The sequence below is a fragment of the Anarhichas minor genome, unplaced genomic scaffold (genome assembly GCF_050575085.1).
Source record: "Anarhichas minor isolate MPS153535 unplaced genomic scaffold, ASM5057508v1 ptg000003l, whole genome shotgun sequence".
Taxonomy (NCBI): domain Eukaryota; kingdom Metazoa; phylum Chordata; class Actinopteri; order Perciformes; family Anarhichadidae; genus Anarhichas; species Anarhichas minor.
This window is the reverse complement of record NW_027466449.1, coordinates 12,428,412-12,438,580: the sequence shown is the minus strand read 5'-3', so window position 1 is coordinate 12,438,580 and position 10,169 is coordinate 12,428,412. Positions and strand designations below refer to the sequence as shown.

General features: G+C 42.0%; 1 protein-coding gene across 2 annotated transcripts in view; it reads right to left on the bottom strand.

Moving 5' to 3' along the window:
- Positions 1–2,400: 2,400 nt before the first annotated feature.
- The window catches only part of atp9a (ATPase phospholipid transporting 9A), a 28,064-nt gene continuing 20,295 nt past the window's right edge, over positions 2,401–10,169 (bottom strand). For both annotated transcript variants that reach the window (XM_076098301.1, XM_076098292.1), the window contains exons 21-28: positions 9,996–10,140; positions 9,231–9,295; positions 8,217–8,372; positions 6,834–6,898; positions 6,505–6,613; positions 6,334–6,391; positions 5,531–5,734; positions 2,401–4,282 (exon numbers count right to left, since the gene is read on the bottom strand). In XM_076098301.1, the coding sequence (XP_075954416.1) occupies positions 4,146–4,282; positions 5,531–5,734; positions 6,334–6,391; positions 6,505–6,613; positions 6,834–6,898; positions 8,217–8,372; positions 9,231–9,295; positions 9,996–10,140 (939 nt within the window). In that variant the 3' untranslated portion in view covers positions 2,401–4,145. The remainder of the gene's footprint in view (positions 4,283–5,530; positions 5,735–6,333; positions 6,392–6,504; positions 6,614–6,833; positions 6,899–8,216; positions 8,373–9,230; positions 9,296–9,995; positions 10,141–10,169) is intronic.

The window sequence follows — 10,169 nt, the reverse complement described above, 5'->3', positions numbered from 1 at the left end:
CACTCGTTGCACCAGTTAAAGAAATGTCTTTAATACAGCCAGTCTTAAAGTCATGTGGGCGGTTTCGTTCAGTTGTTTTGGGAAGCATTAACCAGTGTCAATAGAGATCATGGGCAGAGAAAGGAAAAACATATCTGCAACCCTTCTTTAACAGTCATGGGTGCAAAGACAAATCAAAGCATTCCAGGCCCACAGAGCTATAAATAGTGCCAGAGGAGGGGGTGTGTTCATGCTGTGCCACGTTTCTGTAAAGGGCCTGTCATTGCCAAAATCCAGTGTTTACACAGAGCCATAACAGGGTGTAGTAAACACTTTATCTGCACTATGTCGTTCATTATTTGGTGTCATCCATCAAGGGTTTCTGTTATTTCAAAACTGCATCAAGCTGACAAGTTTAATGTGGCATATAATCCTCGGAGCATTATGCAAGTTATTGCGAGTTTTAGTTCATTAGGCCTCTTAACCAACGAGATGCGACGCAGGAAGCACAGCTGACCTCGGGCCCCAAACTTTGCAGCAGGAGTCCAGAAAATGGGCCAAGGCCCAGTGACCTCGTCGATGTGGTCGCCTTGGCCCGAATGGTTGGATCTTGATCCCACATGGTTTCCTTGCTATCATTTGCATTAAGTGCATACGTCAGGACCCTGTGACAGTTTGTGGTATATACTCTGTAGCACATTCATGGTAGTCTCTCCCTCTCTCGCGCGCATTGTTCCATTGGCAGCAGCGTTGTAAGATGTTTCCAAGCTGGAAACAGATTCCTGTCTTGAAGTGCCAAAGATAAAAATGCACCGACCTCGTGATAATTAGGTTGGATACGTTGCGCAACAGTAAGCTCCCTCTTTTCAAAGGCTGAAAATCCCAACCTTGTAAAATGCAAAGTAAATTTCAAAACTTACTTTGACTCTGATTGGATTGTGGATTTGGCAGCAGACCAGCAGCAGGGGCTCCATGGCTGGCTTCAAGAGGAGGAAAGACCACGGATGTTAAGGTTAGCAGGCAGCTCTGTTGATTCTGGAGTGGAATTTCACTTTTCATGGGACTGATTAAGTTAAATGGTTTCTTTTAATGGTATAACTTACGCATTTGGGCAATGGAACAAGAAAAGAAAAAAAGTTGGACAAGCGCTGTAGTTTTAATTTGAACATGCAGTACCGAGGCGCTTGGCTGCATGTTTAAAAAAAGGAAAATAATTTATGACTGAGAATCTAACTCCAAGTAAAACATGTAAGCGTCAACACTTTTATAACTTGAAACCTGCGTGGATAATTAACAAAGTTCCTTCTGATAATTCAAACTAAATGTGGACATTGACTTCCAAGAAAAGAACAAATGTCTGTAAAGTTATAACTTTTAGCGATTTAATTAAGGTTTAATTCATTTCTAATGAAGTTACATACTAGTTTGTGGTACTTCATTTAGGATGCGACTGTGAATGGGAGAGTGAGAAAACACACCGGCATCACCAGACCTCAGGGACTCCCTCCTCTGGCGAGAGAGTGTCAAACACCCAGACTCCTTGGTGTGCCTGAACAGTATGTTCTGTGTAGCTCACACCTCATCACAAACTGGACTGAGGAACACAACCACAACAGCTGTAATTGTTTTTGCAGCCGAACTGTGATTGATGGTTTCAGTCCAAATCAAGTTTCCATGTATGGGAAATGTCCTGGGAAAAGGAAAATAGTACAGTTAGTTTCATTCACAAACATTTGATTTCTTTACTATTCTTATGGAAGCGGCATGTCAACGACCACATTACAGGCCACCTTGCTTTTAATTTAATTCAGACTTAGTTTGAGGCCACATTAAGCTCAACTAGTTCCACTTTTATCATTCATGGAAAGATCATTAAGCCACTTAAAGCTCAATTATTACATGTTGTGGCTTTGTTTCACCAAATGACGTCAAAGTTCTCAAAAATCTCACGATACCAATCACATGGGTATACATAAAATCAATGGGGACATAAACATACATGTTCCTTCTTTACCACGAACACGAACACACACACACACACACACACACACACAGTAGTTTGAGTCAAACCCACATACACCATCCTGCGGCCCCAAATAATCCTCAGGGGGAAGAAAGGCTCAAATAAATGCACTTTTTTTTCTCCCGTTTTAGTAATGTTTGGTAAAAACTACAATACCCAGCTTTTTAAGGAAGTTACTGAGCCTTTAAGAAAATACATATTTTTGTAACTTGGTCATAATATGACTCGTGGCTTGGGACTGAGTGCTGCAGACAAGGTAGGAAAATGTAGACAGAACAATCCATTTGGTCTTTTCTTGAGAGACGATGAGAAAAACACAACAGCAGCCTCATCCCTCAAGCTGTTTGGACATAAAGACTTTTTTTTTTTTTTTTTTGTCACAGAAGAAAAAAAAAATGTCCCAGGAAAAGAAAACATGAGATTTATTAATCGTCATCACAACACTGACATCAACACAATTCTCCCTTTTCGTTCTGCTGATTTGAGTGCAATCAACACCGTGAAATAAAACATGTTAATAAATTAAAAAACGTGTTATTTACAAGCAACAAACTCAATTTAGCATCATTTATGTTCTGCGATTCTATTACAACGTAAAGATGTAATAATTGGTTGTACAAAACAAGATTCTGTGCAGCTTACTGAATTCAGTGGGGATTACAACTTTAGTTGAACATATTAGAGAAATGATGGCACCCTGGATGCTCTGTTTGACACCAAGATTCATCAAGAAACATGAGAAAAGTGACAGATTTCTAAAGTGATTTGAAATAAGTGTCAGTGTAGTCGTGTTATTCTGTTAGTTGATTATCTACAGTATCTCCACCGCCATAGAAATGAAACACCAGAGGTGTGGCATCAGTTTCTTTTCTCTCAAAGGGCAGTTGTTATATTTATTGACACTATTCACATTGTATACGACAGAAGAGAGATGATTTGATCCCTTTTTTTTTTTTTTTTTTTTTTCTTTTTCTTTCACAGCTGAACTGTGGGATGTTAGCAGAAGTGAGAAGTGAGTGGGGCCCTGGGTTAGACGACATGAACGTGGGCAGCTGGATGCAGGTCACGGGGGTGTTTTTAGGTATGGCTTTAAGTCACTGTTACAGTGAGTCATCATGCAATGCTGAAGAGTGGCTGCTGCTGCTGGCCTGCTGAGCAGCCACATGAGAGGCTGCACATTCCCCTGCGGACGCACGGCCTGTCGGGAGCCCCGGCTGAAGGTTTTCGGGCTGCAAATAACCAACACTCCTTCGTGGCCGTTTTTGGACCGCGCTCCCCAAAACACTAACAACTCAGGGTCCATACAAAGAGACAAAGACAGATTTAACATCAGACACCACGGCTCATGCCAAAAGAAACAACCGCACCCACCTCTGCTGTGTTGGGCTGTAGCATCGCAGTGACGCATAAACAAATACACAAACTTGCAGACGTGTGTTCTATGCAAAGTCTAGCCAGTAGATGTGTTTTTCTTTTTACCATATAATTCTCAAACTCCATTTAGAAATCACTGTTTAAGGAGAGCGTGAATCAAGTCCTGAGTGAGAATGCTACGTCAATTTCAGCGTCCAACAATAACAACGGTTTGTCTATTTCAGGTGGAAGTAGAAATGACAGAAATTAGGTTTCCAGCCCGAATGACACATCTACAAAGCCGAGTAAGAGACTTTCCATGATGTGATCTTTGACATTATAAAACAAACTGGATCTGCATAATTAGATGTACCGATTCCGTCCCTTTATTTATTAAATACAGGCTAAATAGCCGCAGGTTTTTACATAACATATTTACATTTATGTTCAGGACACTGACATTTTTTTAAGTCCAGTGAGAGTAAAGAGGTCAGTTAAACTAACTCAACCTACAACTCACTGCAGGTGTTCTCCACATAGAGAAATCATCAGTTAGTCTTTGCATCAAACACGTGTCGCAAGTAACACTGCTTTTCAACACAAACTCTCAGTAAACAACCGGTCCCTGACTTAAATTGTCGGTCCTTATCATTTCCAAGTGGAACATTTAGGAACAAATTAAAGGGGGATGAATCCATGTTTGATTCTCTGGGCGAAGCGCAGATGAAGACCGGGGCGCCTTCCTGTTGGGTTTCCAGTAGCAAATGAAGCCGGAGTCTCCTCTCAGTCTTTAGGAGGTGAGCTTGGAGTAGCTGGGCGGGGAGAAGCGTCTGCGGAGGTACTTGAGGATGTAAAGGGGCAGACAGCTCACCAGCGTGATGACAGTCACCTTCCACAGGAACGATAGTGTGGTGATGAAGTATACGTCTGGCATGGACGAAGGGGAAAACGATCAGAATGAGGTTGTAGGACACAGACATACATTAATACATTGTTTAAGGCTGGAGGCACACACGTGCTTCTAATGCAGATCCTTAAAGGTCCAGTGTGTAGGATCTAGAGGGCTCTATTGGCAGGAATTAAATATGATGCTTTCATCAGTGTATAATGAGCCCTCCACATCTACATAGGGAGCCGGTCCTCTTCTACGGAGTCTGCCGCGTTGCACCGCCATGTTTCTACAGTAGCCCAGAATGGAACTTCCTGTTGTTTTTAGAACAGCAGCATACACCTGTCTCTTTCACCTCGCACAGTATCCTCACAGACTGTCCATGTGTAAAGTAGGTAATAAGTCAAATATAATGCCAAACCTTTAGTTTGAACCGTATCAATCCTCGAACGCAGGAGGCAGAAAAATGAATCATTACAGTTTCAACCTAATGTTGTAGTAAAGTGTCCAATTAACTGTGTAAACTGCACATGCAACAGAAGAATAGCCTTTAAAATCTATTCCAGTCTGACTCCAAGGAGGGAGGAAAAGTGTCCAGAAAGGGTACACTTGACCACATGCCAGTCATGGTCCTCAGTGGTCCAGATTGTAGGCTGAAAATGGAACTCCACACCCCACATAAAGCTGAAAATAAAGGCTTGGAAAGCTCTTGGTTAGGGTATTGTATATGTCACAAGTCTTAATATGGCACAACTAAAATTGGCTCTTTTTTTTTTTTTTTTTTTTAAATTGCCTGGCAACATGCAGGCTGTACTAGAGTAACATAAACACCAACAATCTTCTTGAAAAGTTGTTTATGTTTCAGCCTTCTAATGTTATGATTGTGCTTCTATCTAACAGTAGGTAGAGTGTTTCCTGCCATACGCATCTTCACTGAGATAAACACACGAACCTTGGCGGTCCACAGGAAACTAACAGGACTGATGGCATTTCCTCTTTGATACTACGGTATGCCTGAGCTTCGTCCACATTAGGACCCTTTGTCAATGCACTCACCTTTCGCCTTCCTCATATCCAGCTAATTGTACACCAGAGGCATAATATGAATAAACATGTTCACCAGACTGCTGACGCACTATTTCAAGGTCGGCAAAAGCACAATAACATTGATCAGGCTGCAGTGAATTGAACGCAGACCGCATTTGTTTTTTTGGGCTCAATTAAATACGCCGCCACAGGCTCAGAGTCACCTTCTGTGCGGGTGAAATATCAGTGTTTGTGCTCACCTATGAACTCGTGCAGGAAGACGAGTGAGGCCACGTAGCAGGACAAGCTCAGGAGCTCGCCGACTATCATGAGCCAGTGCCATGTCTGTATGGTCAGGGCCACCATCAGCAGCTCAGTCAGGATGAGAGAGGTGAAGGAAATGGCAACGATATGGACGAACTCGGAATCGAAGAGCAGCAACGCCCCGTACATGATGATGCTCCCTGTGGAGGGAAACAGAGGGCACGGCCTGAGAATGAGACCAACACTTTGCAAGAATGAGCAGCAACGTTTAATCCACAATCTGACGTTACAGTCGATGTTTAGCCTGAAAAAGAGTGAGCGGAGAGTGATTAAAGTGCTATGCTGCAGGAACACAACCACGGAGGCCTGAAACGATGAAAGGCAGAAAACGCCGACAAAGCTCATTCCAAAACGAGAGTGAATCTGAAGTCGGCTTTCAACAGCCTAAAGGCCCAGAAACACCAAACCAAAATCAAAGAACTAGCAGCAACGAAGGGTGACTGTTGCCACATGTCTCCTGTGTCTTGGCCAAAGAATTGCACTTGAACACATCTCAAAGACTACAGTAAACGGCCAAATAGTACGTTCTGCGTAAACGGAAAAAACTCTCCATACCGGCAGGTTGCAGTAGTCATGTATTAGTCATTCAAAAAGTCGTTGGCCTGTGTCTTCTTATATTTTTCTGTGTATGACCCACAATCCAAAAGGTTTGGCCATCCCTGGGTTATGAGTTTCTCTCTCACAAACAGCTGGAGTTATTGACTCTGAATATTAGAAGTTTGTACAAACTCTTCCTTACCTTGATAGATACTTATTATGACCCATATTAGAAATGTCTTGAAAGATAGTGGTCGGCCCTGAGGAAAGAAAACACTAACATCACATCATATTTAATCATTTTCCATGTATGTTTCTGTATAGCATATTATGCTACACTCTGGCAGTCAGTGTGTTATCGTTCATTCAATACCTTCAAGAGATCCTTGTATAATTCGGGGTATAACATGGCCACCTCTGACTTAACGTCTTTGTCCAACACCAGGGAGAAGACGGGGAACATTGTGTAGATGGTTGAGTAGCTGAAACAAGACAACATCACGTGCCTTTAGTGTGAAAGTGCTAGAAGTTTCACACATTTCATTGTTAGATTCAGCAGTGAAATACATCAGTCCAGCCAAGACTGTCACATTTTCCCCTTCTCGCATTTCAACAGTGCGTTGACAAAGAGGAAATGCCAGGGAGACAAAGCAGCCAAAGGCTCTCTTGATAAGTCACAGCCATGCAGAGCTTTTATCTCACCCAATAATCAGGAATCCTTGGTAGAGTGAGACTGAGGCAAAGTAGAAAACAGAGGAGAACACCGCCTGGGGAAACATAAAATGATTTTCATATCAATATTCCAAATGCCATAACAGATGATAATGCAGGAAAGCATGGGTATCACTTTCCAAATTCTATATAACCCTCATTCTACCAAAGTGCTACTGCCAGAGAATGAGAGCTTCACTGACTTATTCTAGCATGTGTCTTGAACTTATGGATCTTACCGATATTGGCCTGTCATCTAGTCTGCCTACCATCCAGGCAGCCCCAAACCACACGGGTCGCAGCTGCGGTTGGTGTTAATGTGAGACATGTGGAGGAGGGCCTCCCTAAAACCCCAGAGTCCACGTGCAGTGACTCATGGGCTGTCCCTCCGTGGCGGGGGCTGAGGTTGGCCTGGGACATGGGAACTGGACAGGGGACGGTGTTGGGTATGTGTGGGGGCCGGCTCAGAAGGGCACCACTGACTGACTCATCGCGCACCCCACCCTTCCATGACCACCCCGAAAACTTTGCCCTGCCTCGCCCCATTTGTTTCCTCCTCACATTTTAGGTGTTGTGGACAAACACAAACGATATCTCCCTGAACCAAACTTTAAAGTTACAATCTAGAAAATCTCAGTTTCGATCTCTTTGGCTCTCACTTACCAGGGATCCAAAAAGTGACGGGAATTCCTGGGAATGTCGCCACAGACACGCCAGCCCACAGGCTCACTCAGCATTGTGTTCAGCGATAGATAGTAACTTAACAGACAATTAAAATCTCTCATTATGTATTATGTATGGCAGTGGTGGGAAGCGGGAAACATATTAGCGATAACTTTATTTAAGTTAATATGAAAATGTTACACTGCATTGAGTGTCTATTAAAATAGTTTAGATGATAAAACTTACTAGTGATTGGAACACCTAAGGTTGAACATCTTAAAAACAAACGTCATCGTTGATACAGAACAGAAAAAGTAAACCGAGTAAAATCTCAACCCTGCCTTGAATGAATGATTTACTGCTAAGTCAGACTCTGGACTTTATTTTCTGTGTTTATAGTAATAGATCTTATTAAACAAAGAAAATAAGTCTTTCTTACTCTGCAATTAAAAAAAAAAAATCTGACCTGCAAATTTAATTTTTTTTCTCATTGTATAATTTTGTGGTAAAATTCATGGTTAAACATAACAGTTATTATTCTCATTATGTGATGTTTTATCTTCATTTGATACATGTTATGTGCTATGTAAAGTTTTGAGGGAGTATTTCATGGTCAGACTTTTGATTGTTAAAAAAATACTTCATTCCAATGCGTCATTACAACATGTCTGATGAAGACCTAAAGGGCACCATGTGTTAGTTGTGCTCTACCTGCATGGTGCTGATGCACAGGCTCCTGTGGATGACGAACTGGCTGAGGGCTGCAGACCGTTTGTAGCTGTTCCGACCGTGGACCATGAGGAGACGGCCTAAATGTTTGAACTGAGTCACGGAGAAGTCGGCAGCCAGCGAGGCCTGCTTTCCTTCCTGTCAAACACACAGCACAGAGGCCAGTGAGGACAAGCTACAAGCGGTCCAAGCAGGCTTTGGGCTGTTTATTGTGGTCGTTCAGTGACAGATAAATAGCTTGTTTAGAAGGAAACACAAAAATCAGACAGATGGTGGACAAATACTCCCTGCAGACATGACGTGCATGGAAATGTAACAACTTTGAATATGCCATAATAAATTATATTCTGCTGATTTCTCAATTAGATGATTCATTGTGAGTTTTCTAAAATGCCAACCAACAGTCCAAAACCCAAAGAAATTCAGTATACTGGCATGAAAGAGTAAAACAATGTGAAAATATTCACATTTGAAAACCAGCAAAGAAATAGCTGTGTACATAATCCCTGTTGTTTTTTTACACTACGGTTTTTTTGCACGAATTACAAAAACAATATCTAACATGTTAATGAGTGAGCTTCACAGGTGTTGCTAGGCTTTATGATAAGCTAAGCTAACTGGCTGCTATCTTTAATTGATGGACATAAGTGTGGCGTCTATCGCATCAACTAATTCTTACAAGAAAGGGAGTAAGAATAAAAATTGAGCAAAGTAAACATCTCGACGGGGAATTTACAGAGAGAGAGAGAGAAGTACAAGAGACTCATGATGAGAGACTTTTGCTTCAGCACAAAGGCATCCTGTCATCTTTGTTTCCTCTACTCAGACAATGGATCCTCGTAAAGAGGAATCATCTGTGTGCATGTCTCTCTACATGTCTCTGAACGTGACAGAGGTCTTGACAGGAAAACCAAAGTAAAAAATAAAAAATAAAAAAGAAATCTGTGAGAGAGCGACACGTCAATGTGAGGCGATGAGATGTAGAGCGAGTCTTACTTTTCCCTCCACTCCCACGCCACAGTCGGCTTCCTGGATCATGCTGACGTCGTTTCCTCCGTCCCCTGAGAGAAAACAAAAGCCATGGAAGTGTCGGGATTCACATCAGTGACTCACCAATACAACCTTTTTAGTGAGAGTGTTGTGCATGTATTTCACGGGACACACCCTTCATTTGGCCTGATTACGAGATCAGAACTATGGCCACAGACAGGTGAGGGGAATTTGCTACATAATGGGCGAGATAAAAGGGCTATGACTGTAAAACACAATAAAAAATAACATTCCAATGACGAAATAAAATGATTGATGTTCAGTTCAGTGAGCTGTGTTAGATTACAAAACTCTCTACATGTGTGAAAAACCTCAATCATTTATTTTTCAGTCACAACTTTCTACAAATCACTGATGTCAATGTCAGAACTTTGTAACACAATAACTTGCTATGATTCTATTTAAAGGCAACAACAACAGTACGATTAATCACCCAGCCATGGCTGTCATCGTCATCATCAAGTGATGCATAGCATATTAGCATTAATGCTTTGTTGTGGCATTGTATCTGTGTTACTGGGAGTACTGGAGAGATGAGTAGAAGTGAGTGAGAGAGGTTTGTGGCTGCAACAAATAAATATGTTTTGAGGAGGATGTGGATAGAATTTGTTAAATGTAAAAAAAAAAAAAAAAGCAAAAAAAAAAAAAAAGCTGTACAGACTGAATCCCACCATGAAAAAGCTGTTGGGACGGTTTCTATTATCGACTCACCTACAGCACAGGTGAGTTTTCCTGTGCGCTCTTGCAGCAGTCGGACTATCTGAGCCTTCTGAGTGGGGGTACATCGGCAGCAAACCACAGCGGGACACTGACACGCGAGCTCCATGAATTCATACTCGTAGTACTTCAGACAAACCTGCAAGAAATCCACCAAATGGACGAGTG